Source organism: Salvia hispanica, chromosome 3, assembly GCF_029641045.1.
Source record: "Salvia hispanica isolate PSC_SH4W2 chromosome 3, Shi_PSC_v1, whole genome shotgun sequence".
NCBI lineage: Eukaryota > Viridiplantae > Streptophyta > Magnoliopsida > Lamiales > Lamiaceae > Salvia > Salvia hispanica.
Genome location: NC_142694.1, coordinates 9,243,198 through 9,261,625, shown reverse-complemented (window position 1 = coordinate 9,261,625; position 18,428 = coordinate 9,243,198). Strand labels below are relative to the sequence as shown.

The 18,428-nt window shown below is 39.2% G+C and overlaps 3 protein-coding genes across 5 annotated transcripts; all 3 read right to left on the bottom strand.

The window, feature by feature from the left end:
• Positions 1 to 652: 652 nt before the first annotated feature.
• Positions 653 to 1,294, bottom strand: LOC125215592 (monothiol glutaredoxin-S5-like). The gene has a single exon (XM_048117051.2). It carries the CDS (start codon positions 1,241 to 1,243, stop codon positions 830 to 832), a length of 414 nt encoding a protein of 137 aa, XP_047973008.1. The 5' UTR covers positions 1,244 to 1,294; the 3' UTR covers positions 653 to 829.
• An 8,266-nt stretch (positions 1,295 to 9,560) lies between these two features.
• On the bottom strand, positions 9,561 to 12,764 carry LOC125215443 (MLO-like protein 12). The gene is made up of 14 exons (XM_048116863.2): positions 12,586 to 12,764; positions 12,437 to 12,494; positions 11,781 to 11,932; positions 11,592 to 11,708; positions 11,417 to 11,477; positions 11,247 to 11,335; positions 11,098 to 11,172; positions 10,915 to 11,003; positions 10,776 to 10,825; positions 10,656 to 10,696; positions 10,405 to 10,578; positions 10,306 to 10,341; positions 10,083 to 10,211; positions 9,561 to 10,000 (listed from the first exon to the last, which is right to left on the bottom strand). The coding sequence occupies exons 1-14, from the start codon at positions 12,715 to 12,717 to the stop codon at positions 9,719 to 9,721; spliced, it is 1,485 nt and encodes a 494-aa protein (XP_047972820.1). The 5' UTR covers positions 12,718 to 12,764; the 3' UTR covers positions 9,561 to 9,718.
• Positions 12,765 to 13,453: 689 nt separating this feature from the next.
• LOC125215174 (auxin response factor 3-like) lies at positions 13,454 to 18,226 on the bottom strand. 3 transcript variants are annotated; one of them, XM_048116514.2, is made up of 12 exons: positions 18,047 to 18,226; positions 17,870 to 17,938; positions 17,484 to 17,771; positions 17,326 to 17,382; positions 16,611 to 16,790; positions 16,398 to 16,482; positions 16,207 to 16,297; positions 15,981 to 16,136; positions 15,397 to 15,516; positions 15,251 to 15,320; positions 14,844 to 15,006; positions 13,454 to 14,739 (listed from the first exon to the last, which is right to left on the bottom strand). In XM_048116514.2, the coding sequence occupies exons 3-12, from the start codon at positions 17,760 to 17,762 to the stop codon at positions 13,841 to 13,843; spliced, it is 2,100 nt and encodes a 699-aa protein (XP_047972471.1). In that variant the 5' UTR covers positions 17,763 to 17,771; positions 17,870 to 17,938; positions 18,047 to 18,226; the 3' UTR covers positions 13,454 to 13,840. The 3 variants fall into 3 exon arrangements, with proteins under 3 accessions (XP_047972471.1, XP_047972466.1, XP_047972469.1); XM_048116509.2 differs by having other exon boundaries at positions 15,251 to 15,326; positions 18,047 to 18,225; XM_048116512.2 differs by having other exon boundaries at positions 15,251 to 15,326; positions 18,102 to 18,219.
• Positions 18,227 to 18,428: the final 202 nt, after the last annotated feature.

The window sequence follows — 18,428 nt, the reverse complement described above, 5'->3', positions numbered from 1 at the left end:
CTAATCACGTAGAGTTACAACATACAAAGAAACCCTCGTCAATAAACATTTATAATTGGAATCCTTCAAATCACTAAATCGCAAAAATCGAATCTCATCTTGCTTTTCTCCATATATACCGTATACATGTCATCTCTATAATCGAATTTTAAATTTTTTTGAAGTGGATGGTCCTTCAGAAATTCCTTAGAAACAATTTCGATAAATGAGTGATTGATAAATAATCAAACTTTGATTCGTATGATTCAACTCCTGATGCATAATTCGACCATCCCACACTCTAATGTCTAGAGTAGTAATAATTCAATTTGATGATTAGTACTACTCCCTATTTAATCATTTTCCCACTCCTATCAGTTTTTTAATTACATGCATATCTCACCAAGTCCCTGATTTTTTCGATAAAATAATCAAATTTAATTAAATATGTTGTAATCGTAATTGAAAAACATATTTTTACACGGTTTATTTGTTTTCACGAGTGACGACGACTTGGTCGTACAAGGTTTTCTATTTCACCTAAATATTCAAAATTAGTTAGTAGTTTAATTTATTACGTATTGGTAGTGACGCCGTCTTGATATTTATACACGCCATGATCTAAGATGTAGTAGTATATAATTATCTAAATCAAAATCATTAAAAATTATAGTTGATGAAGACCCCTATAATTAAACTAATGCAAACACTATGTACAAAAATCAACCCAAGATTATCTACAACATTTTTCCGATCTCCATTTATGCTCTAGTCAATCTCCAAGTAAACGTTTTCATTAAATTGAAGAAAAGGGGGAAAATAGAGAGTATTAAATCGAAAGAGATCTCCGTCAAAGCCACAAAGCCCTAGCTTCTCTTAACCGCGGCACCAATTCGCCGGAGATATGAGCTCCCATCACCTGCTCCAGCCCTCCGAAAAGTTCTCCGCCGACGAATACGGCGGGGAATTGCGGCGCGGCGCCGACGATCCTCGACAATTGATCGGTCACGTCGCCTTCGTTGTGGTCGTCGACGTCGACGACCGTCGGATTGACGCCGTGGCCGTTGAGGAGGAGCTTGACGACGTGGCACATGCAGCAGCCCTTCCGCGCGAACACCACCACCGCGTTGTCCGCCACTAATTTTCTCAAATTGACGGCGCCGGACGCGAATTCGCCGCCGGATTGGTTGTCTCCGGGCGGCGGAATGGCGGATCCGCCGGCGGAGGCGGGGAGGAGATTCCGGTAGTGAAGCGCCTTTTGCATGGTGAGAGAGAGAGAGGGGAAAGGGGAAAGGGGAAAGGGGGAATTGAAAATGTGAGTGGGGTTGGGTATATATAATATGGAGGGAGAGGGAGACTCTAACGTCAACGGCTGTGACGTAATATGGGACGTCAGGGTCACTGTTCACGACGTGTCACTACGTCATTTGGCGGATCCCACCGTATGGGCGACGGCAAATGGATACGGTCAATTGGTGATTAGTGGTTTAATCAATACAATAATGATGGCGATAATTGTTTTTGTTAATCTAGTGCTGTCAATGATGGAGTTTTCAAGACAGATTTCGATCTTCTGTACTACACTCATTTCGTATGCAATAATATCATTATTAAAAAAGATTTATATCATTTGATTTGAATTTCTATTTAGTTTCATACTCCCTCCCTTTGTCCCACATAATTTTACTCAGTATTCTATTTTAGGTCATTCCACATAGGACTGCCAATTTTTGACACGACACGCACCGACACAAAATTAATGGGTTTGGGTCAGAGCTTATCGTGTTCGTGTCCTTATCGGGTCGACCCATTAAGGACACGAAAATTTCGTGTCATGTTCGTGTCGTGTTCGTGTCGTATTCGTGTTATCCGTTAATGTTAGAAAGTAATCTCACATCAATCCAAGATTGTTGGATGAAGAGTTATGAAATCAAAGGCCAAGAATGCGGTGGATTCAATTAGTTAAGCAGCTGGAGTGAGCTGCGGTTCTAACTAACTGAGCTTGGGCTCTTGAGAGAGCTGTTGAAATTGGAGGAGCGGTATAAAGAGAATATAGTTGCACTTCATCAATTCAGTTTTTCAGTTAGTTCTTCAAGAAAAGAGAGTCTCCAAAAATACTTCACTTGATTAGTTCTTGATTTAGAATTAGATTAGAGGTGTTGAGTCTTTGGAGTGTGTTCTTGATTGATTGTAAAGCTCTGCAGATATCTCAAATATAGTGAATCATTTTCTCTTGCCCGTGGATGTAGATCGTAAGATCGAACCACGTAAAATCCCCTGTGTCATTTTCTTGTTCGTTGCTTTCTTGCTGTTTTCAATCTCCTCATTATATAACAAGTGGCGCCGTCTGTGGGAATTAGGATGAAGATTGATCGATTTGTGCTCAATTCCCAGTGTGTGATCTTCGCACACCAAGTGTTTGAAGAAATGTCTACTACAAGATTTGAAACTGAAAAGTTCTCCGGCAAGAACGACTTCGGGTTATGGCGCATCAAGATGCGCGCGTTGTTAGTGCAGCAAGGTCTTGGAGATGCTATCAAGGCCGACGCTGGAAAGGGGAAAGAAGAAGCTGATCCTGATGAGAAGGCTCTTGCCAAGAAGGAAGAGATGAATGAAAAGGCTCATAGTGCGATCATTATGTGCTTGGCCGACAATGTGTTGAGAGAAGTGTTTAAGGAAACGACTGCAGCGGGAGTATGGCAGAAACTTGAATCTCTCTACATGACAAAGTCGTTGGCCAACAGATTATTCATGAAACAGAGGCTCTACTATCTCAAGATTCATGAAGATAAAAGTCTTACTGAGCAGCTAGATGAGTTCAACAAGGTTGTGGATGATTTAGAAAACATTGATGTGAAACTTGAGGATGAAGATAAAGCCATCATTCTCCTCAGTGCCCTGCCTAAGACCTTCGATCATCTAAGGGATGCCATGTTGTACGGCAGAGAGAAGACTATTACTTTGGAGGAGGTGCAGTGTGCTCTCAAATCCAAGGAACTGAGAAAGTCCAATACATGCCAAGAAGCAGGGAGTCAGGCCTTGAATGTGAAGGGATTCAAAGGCAAGAAGAAGAAGTTCAGTCAGAATCAAAAGCCCCAAAATCAGAAGCAAAATGATGGTTCAGGGAAAGAAACTAGAAGCTGTCATTATTGCAAGAAACCAGGGCATCTTAAGAAAGATTGCTACTCATGGAAGAGGAAGCAACATGAAGAGAAGGCTGCCCACAATCAAGCTGATCTGGCTGAAGAGACAGATGCACCTCAGATTATGAATGTTGTGAGTGGTGGAATTGAGAATTCTTGGATAATGGATTCCGGTTGCAGTTTTCATATATGCTCCAACAAGGAATGGTTTGAGAATTTGATTGAGGCAACAAGGTCAGTGATACTAGGGAATGATCAAGCATGCTACATTAAAGGCATTGAAGATATTAGACTAAGAGCTCATGATGGATCAGTGAAGCTACTTACCCAGGTCAGGTATATTCCTGAAATTAAGAGAAATTTAATTTCACTTGGCATGCTTGAGTCTAGAGGTTTTAAGTTTGCTTCAGAAAAAGGCTACATGAATGTTTCAATGAATGGAAAAATTCTATTAACTGCTGAGAGAAGAAATAGCTTGCATTATCTTGTAGCAGAGACTGTTGTTGGTTCAATGAATTTTGCAGAAACTGATGATATAGAACTCTGGCATAAAAGGCTCGGCCATCTTGGAGAAGGTGGAATGAGGGAGCTGGTAAAGAAAGGGGTTATCACAGCTAGTGAAAGCCAGAAGCTCAAACAATGTGAGTACTGTGTTCTCGGCAAAAGTAAGAAGCTTCCCTACAAGGCTGGAAAGCACACTTCGAAGTCACCTCTTGACTATGCCCACTGTGACTTGTGGGGTCCAGCCGAACCTGCTACTATGGGTGGGGGCAGGTACTTCATGTCAATAATAGATGACTACACCAGAAAAGTTTGGGTGTACATTTTAAAGGAAAAGTCACAAGCATTTGAGAAATTCATAGAGTGGTGCACAGAGATGAAGCTGAAGAAATCCACTACTCTCAAATGCTTAAGGACTGATAATGGCTTAGAGTTCTTGTCGGGTGATTTTGATTCTTTCTGCAAAGCAAATGGGATACAAAGGCATAGAACGGTCCCAGCAAACCCCCAACAGAACGGGGTTGCCGAGAGAATGAACAGGTCTCTCCTTGAAAGGGTCAGGTGTATGCTACTATCATCAGGGTTGTCGAAGGAATTCTGGGGAGAGGCAGTAAGTACTGCTGCTGTGCTTATAAATAATTCTCCATCGTCAGCTATTGGAAATGAGATTCCAGATGTGAGGTGGTATGGTGGGGACAGAGAATATAATCAGTTCAAAGTTTTTGGCTGTAGAGCCTATTCCCACTGCAAGCAAGGGAAACTTGATGCTAGGGCACTCAAATGTGTGATGGTTGGGTATCAACATGGGGTGAAGGGCTACAGGTTATGGTGCACAGAAAAAGGGAACCAGAAGATAGTTATAAGTCGAGACGTAGTTTTTCATGAACATCATATGCCATTCCTTGAGTTTGCAGAGCAGGTGGAGAAGAGTGTCTCTTTTGATCAAGAAATGCAGTCAGCTGAGCCATCTCATACTCAACCAGATTCTCAAGACTACACTATGAATGAAGGTGAAGAAGCAAGCTCTCAGCAATCACAGCAGCATGACCACAATGAAGATGGCCAGAGAGAATATGTACTAGCCAGAGACAGAGGTAGAAGAGAGCCAAAAAGGCCAACAAAGTTTAGTGATTATGAGATGAGTTTTTTTGCTCTATGTGTAGCAGAAGTTCTGGAGTGCTCTGAACCTTCTACATATGCTGAAGCTATGGCCAGTGAAGAAAAAGAAAAGTGGCTCACAGCCATGAGAGAGGAAATCCAGTCTCTTCTCAAAAACTATACTTGAATTTTGGTGAAAAATCCAGGGACTCAGAAGCTCATCAGCTGTAAGTGGATCTTCAAGAAGAAGGTTGAAGTGGGTGAAATTGAAAGTATTAGATTCAAGGCAAGACTTGTAGCAAGGGGATTCACGCAAGAAGAAGGAGTTGATTACAATGATGTATTCTCTCCGGTTGTGAAACACAGTTCCATCAGGATATTACTAGCGTTTGTTGCAAAGTATGATTGGGAGCTACATCAACTTGATGTTAAAACAACTTTCTTACATGGTGAACTTGAAGAAACCATATATATGCATCATCCAGAAGGTTTCATAGAGGCTGGAAATGAACAGAAAGTTTGCTTGCTCAAGAGGAGTTTGTATGGTTTGAAACAAAGCAGCAGACAGTGGTATTTGAAATTTGATGAGCATATGATGGCCATTGGTTTCAGGAAATCACAGTATGACAGTTGCGTATACATTAAGGAAAGAAAAATTGTACCAAGTGCTTTCCTACTCTTGTATGTTGATGATATGCTTGTGGCAGGAGCTGATCTTGGAGTAATTCAAGGAATCAAAGCAGAACTGGAATCTAAGTTTGAAATGAAAAATCTGGGCAATGCAAGAAGGATTCTTGGCATGGATATAATAAGAGACAGGTCCAAGAGAGAGCTCAGGTTGGTTCAGAAAGATTACATCCAAAAAGTTCTAAAAAGGTTTCAAGCAGATGGTTTTAAGCCTGTTTCTACTCCATTGGCTGGGCATTTTAAGCTTAGCATGGATCAGAGACCAAAGGATGATTCAGAGAGGGAAGAATTGAGCAAGATACCCTATGCAAACATTATAGGCAGGATAATGTACACAATGCTGTGTACTAGGCCAGATTTGGCGCATGCTATAAGTGTCACTAGCCGTTTCATGTCAGATCATGGTAGAGAACACTAGATAGCACTAAAGTGGTTGCTCAGATACTTGAAAGGTGCCGCGGGATATGGTTTGATGTACAAGGCAGGTGCTGAGAATCAAGGTGGAGCTCTTGTGGGGTTCTGTGACTCGGACTATGCATCTAACAGGGACAATAGGAGATCCCAAACTGGATATGTGTTCAATCTATATGGTACAGCCATAAGCTGGAAGTCTGGTTTGCAGCATGTAGTTGCATTATCTACAACAGAAGCCGAGTACATTGCGATGACAGAGGTTGTGAAAGAGGCGATGTGGCTCAAAGGTATTCTTGAAGATTTTGGTGAAAAGCAAGACACTGTGTACATAAATTGTGACAGTAGCAGTGCACTATGCCTTGCAAAACACCAAGTATTTCATGAAAGGAGCAAGCACATAGATGTGCGAATGCATTTTATCAGAGATGAGATCCAGAAGGGAGAAGTTGGAGTTGTGAAAATATCAATTGAGCATAATGCAGCTGATATGTTAACTAAGTCTTTGCCAGACATGAAGTTCAGCTACTGCATGGAGCTGGTGGGACTTGCAGAGTAAGTGTTTGTGGTTATGGCAGGAGATCTTGGCTCATTATTGATTATGCGATTAAGGTGGAGTTTGTTAGAAAGTAATCTCACATCAATCCAAGATTGTTGGATGAAGAGTGATGAAATCAAATGCCAAGAATGGCTCGGTGGATTCAATTAGTTAAGCAGCTGGAATGAGCTGCGGTTCTAACTAACTGAGCTTGGGCTCTTGAGAGAGCTGTTGAAATTGGAGGAGCAGTATAAAGAGAATATAATTGCACTTCTTCAATTCAGTTTTTCAGTTAGTTCTTCAAGAAAAGAGAGTCTCCAAAAATACTTCACTTGATTAGTTCTTGGTTTAGAATTAGATTAGAGGTGTTGAGTCTTTGGAGTGTGTTCTTGATTGATTGTAAAGCTCTGCAGATATCTCAAATATAGTGAATCATTTTCTCTTGCCCGTGGATGTAGATCGTAAGATCGAACCACGTAAAATCCCCTGTGTCATTTTCTTGTTCGTTGCTTTCTTGTTGTTTTCAATCTCCTCATTATATAACAGTTAACAATGCGTGTTCGTGTCGTGTTCGTGTTATCCGTTAACACATAATATTTTAATATTATTATTCTTATTATTTTCATTTTTCAATACTTATTTTCGTGTCATTAATGGGTTCGTGTCGTATTCGTGTCGTGTTGACCCGAAACGGTTTGTGTCGTTAATGGGTTCGTGTCGTGTTCGTGTCTGAGGGTAGCGGGTCGTGTTCGTGTTCGTGTTTGAGGTTTTCTTAACGGGTCGTGTTCGTGTTCGTGTTTGAGGTTTTCTTAACGGGTCGTGTTCGTGTTTGTTGTTATCGTGTTCGTGTCGTTATCGTGTCGACACGATAACGACCCGACACACACGATTTGCCACCCCTAATTCCACATAATTTTATCCATTTCACTTTTATCATTTTTGACAGTGGATCTCATATTCCACTAACTCATTCCTACTCACGTTTTATTATAAAACTAATACTTTAAAAGTAGGATCCACATCCCACCAACTATTTCAACTCACTTTCCATAACATTTCTTAAAACTCGTGCCCGGTCAAAGTGCGTAAAATTATGTGGGACGGGGGGAGTAATATTTTATAACTAAATATTTTACTCATAAAAATCAATTTTTACAAGCGTGTACAAAACAATGAATTTAATGATGTTTAAAACTATGTTATTTCATTAAAATAAATATATTCTTATCTTGTTTTTCTTAATTTAATTAAATAACTAATTAATTTTTTATTGACAAATAGATATTCGTTTCGTTCCAAAAATATGTGCATTTTCCATAAATTATGTATAATGTATAATTGGTAAAGTAAGAAATAATGTGAAAAAGTTGTTGAAATTGTGTAGTGGATGGTGGAACCCATAAATGATAAAGTAAAAGAGAAGAAGAAAAAAGGTTGTCGTAAATGGATATGGACTATTTCTATGGGACGAACGAAAAAGGAAATATGGCTTAATTCTATGGGACGGAGGGAGTATCAATTTAATAATGTAGGTCCCACTACCACTAACACTTCTTTAAACTATCATTCTTCTCCTCTCTCCTACTTTACCATACTATTCATCTTATTTCTCTTACTTTACTAATTTTGTCTTAATTTTCGTGTCATATGCATTGCACATATCCTTATGGCACGGAGGGAGTATATAAATTTTAAAGGTTGCGTCACAATGAACTCGAGCCCGTAACCTTTGGTCTGAGCATCATGTTCTATCGTTGGCAAACTCGCACACACTATCATTTTAAGCTTTACCAATAACGTCGTTTTATACATATATGAGACAATTGAGAAAAATTAGAACTTGTACTTATTTGATTTTCAAATCTTACTGGAGCTACTAGAATTTGAACAGATGGCATAATTTAAATGACTGTTACTCTTTATTAAAATTATTAGTACATACTTTTGACTGTATTAGAGCATCTACAAAAGAAGACTACATCATTGACATCCATCATTGACGGTACTAGATTATTGGAATGGAGGGAGTATATTTTTAAAAGTTTATGTGACATTTAATTATTGATGAAAGAAGTACAACAAAATAGAGTATATGTGTGTTTGTAGTGTAGTGTGTTGGTCATTGGAGGGAGTGGAGTTCTGTAAAGTTCACATCAATTGAGAGACTTGGAAACAATTTACATCACCATTTACTCTGCTGACGAACAAGCTAAAGTGGGAATTTTGGAAGACAAACAAAAACAGAGATGACATCTAGGGTGAACTCAGAGAATTGATAGAATAAAGAAGATTGATTAACAGTTCATGCTTTTTGTTTAAATTTCAAGCATGTTATTTAAATATTTAAAACTAAGGGGAAAAATTGCATAGAAGATTTGCTTGCTGCTGGAGCCGATACAATGAGCTACAAATTGTGGGATCCAATTTTGTGATTCATGTAACACAAGGTGAGAAACTACTCGTGGGACAAAGGATCCGAACCATTTTAAAAAATAATACTCACTCCGTTCATCATAAATATATTCACTTCGAGTTTAGTAGTACTTAGTTTTTAATTAACGTATGGTAAAAGTCGTATAGAAAAATACTCATTATATATAAGTGGAGGAAGAAATAAAATACTACTACTATTAGTCATTGGGAATCATTGGCTGCAAAGAATAATGATATATGCGTAGAGTTTTCTTAGCAATTTCCATGGATCTTCTTATTAATCAATCTCTTACAAGTTTCAACTTGAATTTCCAAACAAATCTATGACTTTAGGAATTCAAGAGTCAAGTGTAAATTAATTCACAATTTCTATGAGAAAGATGCCTACCTACTCTGCAATTCTTTAACATACTTCATGACGATAAAACATAAGAAAATTTCACAACATCACCTCATTTTGTTGATAAAATATGTTTACACATTTTGTCATTCCAAGCAAACCTCACCACGTGGAATATGTCATGAGATAATCTACTGTTAATTGCGTCACATCTTTTATTTTCATATCGTTTATACGTATAATATTGATTAAATTACATGTAGTAATTCACATGTCACATACCAAATTTCATAGTCTTGCTTCTCATCTATTCAAAATAGGCGTCAGTTAGCTCAAATGCTTCTCTTTTTTTTTTTTTTTTTTTTGCTTTATAAAAGGAAAAAATTTGAAAAATCTTTGAATCTTCTTTTCCATTGTTCACATTAGCAAATACTACTAAATAAATACCTCTATAATGATCTCCATCATATATATGTATATATATAAATTTCATCAATGGTTTTCACCAACCATGTACAAATAATAGTAATAATGATAAAAAAAATTAAGAGACATGATCCAAAAGATAGAGCTGTACAATGCCGAAAACTAGACTCTGCTCGGCTCGATACCATGAAAAGAGCCGAGCTGCTGCTGCTGCTGGTGGTATGACCTCTCAATGCCATCATCATCGCTCGTATAATCTAGATCTAAAGGCAGTGAGGCGTCAAGAGTAGCAAATGAGGGAGATGATTCCACCGATGCATCCAAGGATCGCGTTGTCAAGTCTCCTCTCCTCGCAGCCAAGTTTCTCCTGGCCTTGGCGCGCCATCTCTTGAGCCCTCCCACCACATTTTCAGGGAACACAGAGTTTCCCATGGATGTTCCCATCTGTCAATAACAACCAGCTGAATGAATAATGTGGCGAGAAACCGGCAACTTTAGGAGACGGCATTGCTTCATCTATACATACCTGAGTGACTAAAGCATACAAGGGGAGAGTGACATAGCCGCAGAGGATGGGAATCAGCACTCCCATAGCTATCTTGATCACGATATCTTCATTTTTGCGGTGGAAGCACGACCTCAGCCCAAATTTGTACTATCCATCAACCAACATACATGTTAGTCACAAGAATGAGTTCTCTAAACTCTAAAAACAGACAGAGAGAGAGAGTCACTGTTATGATACTCACCCAAGACCATGCGAAGAATGCCAGTTGAAACGAGTTCTGCAAATGAAGATGAATTATTCGATGTGAACACATGATCAAGAAAAAGAAGACAAGTAGTACCTGGAACAAGAGGAGGTGCATGAGGTGGAGGAGGAATCTGGGACGATCGAACCAGAAGAAGTGATCGCTTGGTCTGACAAGCAATGTTCCTTGGATTACATGTGACTTATCACTAGTGTCTAAGCACATTTTCGTGATGATGCCTTGCAGCTTAGTGCCAACAATGAGCAGCATCTGCGACAGAACGTTTTTTAATAGGCCGTATATCGGATTACTATAGCATCAAAGTATGATCTATGTTCACATCTTACCACTAATGGGATGAAGGGAAGCCATACATAGTTATTGAATACTGCATTTAGAGAAGGGAATTATGTTAGCTTTAGCTATTGGAATTTGCAATGTACAATTGTTATTAGTTTGAGCCTTACCATATGCATTGAAGAATATGAAGAGCACAGAGAACACCCAAATCCAGAGGCTGAAAAAACAGAAGCTGGCATTATCAGTCATGAAATTCGTATTTAGTCGTTCGATTAGCAATGACTGTAGTGGAAGGGGAGGAATTACCGCATACCAACTGCCACCTCAAAATCTTTCTCAAGTGCTCTCTTGATATACTTCTGGAAATCGAAGCTATTTCCTTCAGCGAAATGAGCCTGAATAAAAACAATAACAGCAAAAGAAGGTGACAAGATAATTCAGTAGTAACATTCTGAAATATTGTACAAGTGAAACCGAGAAAGTACGTACTGTGATGAAGCCATGTCGAAGAGTGAGATAGTCTACTTGGTAGACTGATCGAAAGAACTGTCGAAGAAAATTAACCTGCCAAAATTTTGAAAACATCAAACACTGATCCAAACCATAATCATAAAATTTTTAAGAGGAGTATGTTATACCGGCAGTCGCAACAATCTGTATTGACTCCAATATCTAAGATGCCTCCTTCCAAATGAGGTTTGATGAATGAACTGGAACCTCCTTGGATCTATATCATACAAAATACAGACTCATGTAAATTCTTTATGTCAAATAAAGCACATCTCAAAGAAGGAAAAAATAAACATACCATTTGAAAATTGATATTCCAAGGTCCTAGTTTCTGCCTCCCAATGTTCCCATCTCTTCATCTGCAATACTCAAATTAAATGATCCAAAAAGGTCATAACTAGTCATGAAACTCAACTGAAAAACAGAGTTGAAAAGTAGAAAAGAAAAACTGTGAAGAAAGAAAAAAATTGTACCTTTGCAGCACCAAGAGTGAAGGTAAGTAAAGTGGACAAAACATGGAAGAAAGCCAAGAAAAAGATCAAGACCTGAAGCTCCTGGACACCGCCCCTCGACATCAACGACATCTTCCCCTGCATTCGACAACCATCATCAAACATGATGACTGTAATCAAACTCAATAAAGATGGAGAGGAGGTTAATACATTTTCTTCACATTTAGGTTCCTCGTCTTCATCAGTTGTGAGGCTCGAGCAAGGAAGAAAGGTTTCTACGGCGCTTCTAGGTATGCATATAGTTGCAATTGGCTTCTCCAGCATCACCAGCGAGAATGAGATAAACCCCAAAAGCAGCAAGTCTGCATTGTCATCATCATGCCTGATTACTCGACAATATATGCATATCTTTTTTAATGGTTTTACGGGATTCGGCCAATTGTCTTTGCGTAATACTATCATTTGTCAAAAGGATCTCGTGCCTAGAACTTTCATCCATCTTATTGAACAAAAAGGAGCGTTCCTCCATTGATCAAGAATTTTCATTTTTGAAAAATATCGTGATCATCCAATAAGAAAAGATTCCATTTTCTCAAATAACAATTCAACGACCTATTGATTCTAACAACTAAATGCAAAGTTGATCATTCAGACCTTCCAATTCATAGATGTGGGATGAGGATATTCCCAAAACTCACACAGAAAAATGAAAGTAAGTTCGACAAAAAGAAATCTTTTTTATCGATAACCTAAGAGGCTCAGACCATTCAATCGAACACTATGTTCCGATAAACTCTTTCTCCAATTGAATCATATGGATCTATATCCACAAGTATCTGGATTCATGAAAAGGAAAAGACAAGAACCTGATTTGATCTTGTTGAGCGCTCCAAGGAGAGATTTTCTCCTCTTCCTCCCCAAATACTTGAAGCAAAACATGAAGTAAATAATCAATAAGCATTTATAAACATGATGAAATTGGAGTATGAAAAAAAAGGGGGTTGCAAAAAGTAACCTTGGCAAGCAAATGAAGGCCGTGCTCCAAAAGAATGGAAATGGAAATAAGAACGAAGCAAACGGTAGCGAAGGCCCATGTCGGCGTCCTCTCAAGACTCGCACTTTCTTCTCCGTCACTTTCACCAGCCATTTCTCCGTCGCAGATATTTTTCAAAACTACACACAAATAATTTAGAGAAGCTCCTTTGAAATATGGAGTACGTATATATTTGTCAAAAGGAGTGGGGTCCAGCGGAGGAGGGGATCAAAGTTCTATTTCAAAGTAAAAGAAGACACGCCCACCTATAGAAACCATGCACATATTTGGAAAAAGGGAGGGAACTCATTTGATTCGTCGTCGTATACGAATCAAGGTGTGAACACACCAAACTTTCCAAAATCACGTGCCACACAATATGACGCGGAATTTCAATCCTAACTAGAAGCTTTCAAGGGATTTCTTATTTTTTATTAACAAATTCCAGGTAACGTTCATTTGCTGCTATTGCAATTTCAATTTTTAAATCATTAAAATTAAATGAAGAGATTCTGTAAATAAAATAAACTCCAATCATACAAATGAGAACACTTCGAATAATTTAGGTGGCCTTTCCGTATGTTTGTTAGGTGGTCTTATCATTTTCCAAACTTAGTATTATATTATTATTATTATTACTAGTCGTATAAGGAGGAAATCAAATTGCACTTTATTCCCGATTAGGAAATTCAACGTAACGTTTTTCCATTTTCATATAGGGCAGCCGTAGTACCGAATTTTAGTTTCTGCTGTTAAAAACCAATGAGTAGGAAGAAATAAAGTTTACTTTAATGTACTGAAAAATATACCGCGTATTAGTAGTGAATAAATTGGTAACAAGATCAGGGTATACTCAATCAATAACTTGCATCATTACACACGAATAGTAATAACACATGCTAATTAGGGAAGTTTCCTTTGTTCATACTTCATACAGTAGTGTACACAAATATTATCCATTCAGATAATTAAGTGATGATTTACACTTAAAATAGGATTCAGTAGTCAGTGGTGTGATTTCAGCACTGAGATATTAGGATCTAGAAATAATAATACACACAGAAAAGCATTGTCATCAGTTTGCCCAGAGGCACTTCTTCAATTCCACCCCAGGCAAAAATATCCCACTCTTCTCATCCTTGCATGTATCTTCAACTCAAAAGTAAAAGCAGCAAAAGCAAGGGTACCTGCGGTGGAAAGAGCTGCTGCCTGCTCACTTCTCAGCCTCTGCATATGTTTAGAGAGCGATATCGAGAAGCCTGTCTCTCACAGCGTGCATGTCGCTAGGCTTGGTACAACTGCTAGCCATAACCTTTGTCACTAATGGAGGCTGATACAGTTGGTCTTCATTGCTCCCATGACCATAAGCAGAAGCAGACGGAGAGACCTGATTATCTGCCTTTCCGATTGCATTTATCCCCTCGGTCAGAGGGAATCCGAAGAGCCTACAACTGTCTTTACTGAATAGCGGTTGAGTAAGGAGAGGACGATGAGATGACACTGTTGGGCTAGGGGCTTCGGGGGATCTGTATCCATTCTGCAGATTGTCTTTTGGGCTGATTTCATATGGTGCAAACTTCTTTGTAATTCTTTGAGAAACACGGAATGAATCCAGATTGCTAGTATCATGCTTATTCTGATGGCCGTAAAGCAGGGACGTAATTTGAGAGCTTTGAGGATTTGGCTGCTGCAACAACGGTATTGAGGAAGGTGATAACCCTCGAATCATTGATGGTGAAAGGTGGGGACTAACATTGTACTGGGGTGCGGGGGACCAGCAACTCCCATTCCTGGGCAACTGCATCCCATTAAACACATTACTAGCATTCTTTTCCTGTGGGCCTCTTCCATAAGACAGGATTGGTGTTGTTTCTTGACCTTGCAAGACCTTACGGAATTGAAAGGATTCGCCTGCAACAGTTCTCTCCAACGAATTCCGAGTATCTGCATGATGTTGCCTGATGCTGTTTCCGCCAGCATGAAAGCCGCTGAGGCTCGTATATCCCCTAATGTCAGATAGGTGATTCCGGGAACCCTCACCCCCGCCATATAGAGAACCGAAAGGAAATACTTCTTGACCTTGCAAGACCTTTTGGAACCTTAGAGGCTCTCCAAAGTCTGAAACATCGTTCCCATCTGTAAGAAGCATATAGATACTAGCAATTAGTCTCAAATTCCGGTGGAATGGTAACAAATGGGGAGAAAAACCAAGCTCCGGCCTGGATGAATAAGGTGTGAACCTCTGTGAATGGGAGCATCGGGCTTCGCTGCTGGGAAGCCTGTCCTATTTCTTTTGGTTCCAAGCAACGCAAGGCCGTTGGGTCCAGACATAGGACCAGCCAGCTCAATCTCCCAAGGAGATACCCTATTAAGACGATTGACCTCCATATCATCCCATCTAACCTGCACCAATCATTTGGAGTTTCTATTATACTAATACAGCCCAGGATATAACATGGTATTTTCGACACAATCAGAAACAAAAAAAACTTATTTATATCCATCTCTCAAATAGGTTAACTGACTCAGACCATGATGTGTTCGCAAGATGCCTCTAGTCAAGTTAGCTCCAGATAAAGTATAAACAAAGATAATACAAGTATGATACGGAGTATAATATAAAAGCCTAAATCAACCAGAAACTAACCAGTAAGCATTTCCACTTTGAACCAGGCCAACTTGCAGGATCCACATCACTGACACCAACAATGAGGCCACTGCACCTGCCAAAGTAAAATTAGTCTCCTAATAGTATCAGATAAGAACGAAAAGCTTAAAATAAAAGAAACCAACCTTCTCTCAGAAGAGTCTTCTGCTTCAAAGCGAATTTTGAACCTCATTCCACACGAAAAACTTTGTGTAAGGCTCTTGCAGAACTTGTGATGAGGCACAATAATATCTGAAGACCGCACTCTGCATAACATGACCATAGATTCAGACACATGAAGTCAAAAAATAAGTATGAGAAGACAAGCATATTATCTTAGTAAGATAACAAATTGTTGAAGAAATGCATAATTTTGATGACAGAAATAGTATACCCACAACCAAATGAAGATTAACAGCAATAAAGGATTCTGCAAAGATACAGTAAGAAGAAAATACTAAGCCATAATCTCAAAAAGGTAAACATGGGCTGTGTTTGAAGATGCCTCTGTTGTCTGAATTCAGATAACATTAGAAGAATAAAAATGGAAAAATTTATGGCATCCAAAACTGATTCAGCACTGATTTTTAAAAAAAGAAAAACATTCAGTAGACTCTTTCTATATGGCATTGAGCCCAGATATACTTCGTCCAGCAAGCTTAGGGAACATAACAGAAAATCAAGTGATTTAAAAACTATATCGGCAAAAGTCACATAGTAACTAATATACCTTGGATTATAACAAATATCAAATGTGCTCTGAGAGGTTATCGCATTCACTACTGCAGCAATACTACTAGCATTGCTAGTGGGGGGGAGGGTAGTAGCACCACTTTTGATTTGCGTAGCTCTACGAATCCCAAGCCTCAGTTCCCCATCACCACCTCTGCAACAATATTCCTTCGTAAGAGTCCATCAATTTAACTATAGCCTAAGTAAGTGCATAATCTTCCAACCTTAGAAAGAGGACAGCATCTCCAGACACCAGCTTCTTCTTATTGACAAATGCACTCCAACCAGTAGTCAGTAAATGCCTTCGAGGCTGACCTGTACAACGAAAACTATTGAGATTCTTTTTCGAATACAAAGTGTTTGAATAGCGCTCACATGCATTGTGACCACATAAGTAAGCATTATTATCACTCACCTCTGTAGATATGCCGAAACTTCCACTCAATTCCATGTAAATCCTTAGCGACAAGCTCTTGTGAAGGTCTCTGTTGTTTATAATCCTATAAACAGAACACAACAGTTCAGCATTTGGACATACATTGTGATCTAATCAATTTAACACCATTGTAAGCTCAAAGATAAATCCTTTTTTTTGGGGGGGCGGGGGGAGTAGTGTGGCTTTAGCTACCAGTGCAGGAAAACAGTCCTCAGCAGCGCGACGAGGAACAGAAAATCCACCATGTGTGCTGGTATCTGATGCGGTAAGAGTTTTACAGAACATGTGGGGTGTCATAGTCTTCCCCACACTTTCAAGATCTTCGTCTTCTGCCTCAGATTCCATTATGCCTTCCCTCCATTTTTGCTCTATCTGATAAAATAAATTTACTTGATAAAAATTCTTTCAGATCACAGGAGTATCTTGATAATGATGCTCCACAAAAGAAGGCAGACCATTACTGATAACTAAATTACCCAAAAATAGAAATTTTCGCAAGAAGGAAAATGATACTCCTACTCCTTTCTAATTCAGAGGAAGAAAGTTCAATTCCCTTGAAAAGAAAAAAGAAAACCACATGTACAAGATTAACATCAAACTCATTCCCAAGAAAGATAAAACTCCTAAATTTGTCAATTACCAAATCAAAATACTGAATTAGAGCAGAAACTAAGCAATCTTCCAAATAAATGTAAACTGGCAAGAGGGATTGAGCACCAGCATTACATTACAAAAATTGATTTACAAAGCCAAAAAAGAGAAAGTAGCAATAATTAATCAGAAGCAGAACTTAAACCTTCTACAATTATTTTTCAAAATTCAGCATTAATAGCAAACAGAACAGCAGTTGCAGTCATACAAACAGAATGCTCTTCAACGCCATGAGGATTGGAGAATCTAGCCGTACCTGTTGATCCGAAATGAGTGAAACCTGTGCATACACCTCATCACTAGCCGCATCCGCCTACCAACACAACCTCCACCATTTCAATACAACCGAAGACCAAAATTCAACAATTCAACACCAAAAAAGAGGAAAAAAATTAAAAAAAAAAACAAACATACATGGAGTTTAACATCAACAACGCGGCAAAATACGTGAGGAGAGAGATCATAAGTCACAGCAGGATGCTCAGGGAGATGCTCCACATGCCCCTGGGGAAAATAGACCACGGCGCTCCCCTTCCTCGGCAGCGAAATCAGCGGCCCCGCACATGCGTGCCAGAGCTCCATAGACACCGACGGCGCAGCCAATTCCAAGCTCCCGGAGGCCGCCGACGACGACGGCGACGCCAATTCATCATCATTGTTCACAGTGTTCAAATCGATCATACCACACACCATAATTGAGACCTAATCGAAGCGAATTCCGAGGATTAATAGAGGTGGATGCGTGTTGCTTCTACTTTCCATATACAAAATGTGAGCTGAGGATGAGAGAGAAGAGATACCTTTATTTAACTTAGCAGCGCAGCATTAGCTTTCTCTCTCTCACTAAAATGGGGCTGCCTTTCTCCGCTCTGTACATCAAATCAGACTTTATTATTAACTCGTGTATTTAAGCTGTATTTATACAAAACTGGAAATATATTAAAGGACGCTACTCCCTATCCCACAACCCTACGCACAATTTTTATTCAAATTGATCTTCGATATAAATTTATGTATAAATATGAGAGAGGCCTGCAAGTGGCAGCGGCAGCAGCTGCAAGGAGCAGCGCTGCAACTGCTGGGCGAAGGAAACAGCTACTTCTGATGATGTATGTGTGTGGCAGAGAGTGAATGTGTGAGAGAAATTAAATAATTATAATTACATTAGAATAGATATACCCAACTGTATGTATTGTGATTATTTGGGATTTGTAGAGAGAGAAAGGAGCACTCTGTGTACAAAAGCCCCCTTTATTTTCGGGGGATGTCTATTCTGTCCCCTTCCACTTCAACAAATCTCCCTCGTGTCCCTTTGCCTTATTTAATTCACTTTCATTTTTTCTAATTTTCGACAACTAC

Coding starts and splice junctions, on each gene's coding strand:
- LOC125215592 (XM_048117051.2), bottom strand. CDS start 1,243: ATGCAAAAGGCGCTTCACTACCGGAATCTCCTCCCCGCCTCCGCCGGC.
- LOC125215443 (XM_048116863.2), bottom strand. CDS start 12,717: ATGGCTGGTGAAAGTGACGGAGAAGAAAGTGCGAGTCTTGAGAGGACG. Junction 10,697..10,775: donor CATATTCTTCAATGCATATG/GTAAGGCTCAAA, acceptor CTCTAAATGCAG/TATTCAATAACTATGTATGG. Junction 10,001..10,082: donor TGTATGCTTTAGTCACTCAG/GTATGTATAGAT, acceptor TGTTATTGACAG/ATGGGAACATCCATGGGAAA.
- LOC125215174 (XM_048116509.2), bottom strand. CDS start 17,762: ATGGTGTGTGGTATGATCGATTTGAACACTGTGAACAATGATGATGAA. Junction 16,298..16,397: donor GTTTCGGCATATCTACAGAG/GTGAGTGATAAT, acceptor TTCGTTGTACAG/GTCAGCCTCGAAGGCATTTA. Junction 14,740..14,843: donor CGATGCTCCCATTCACAGAG/GTTCACACCTTA, acceptor TGCTTCTTACAG/ATGGGAACGATGTTTCAGAC.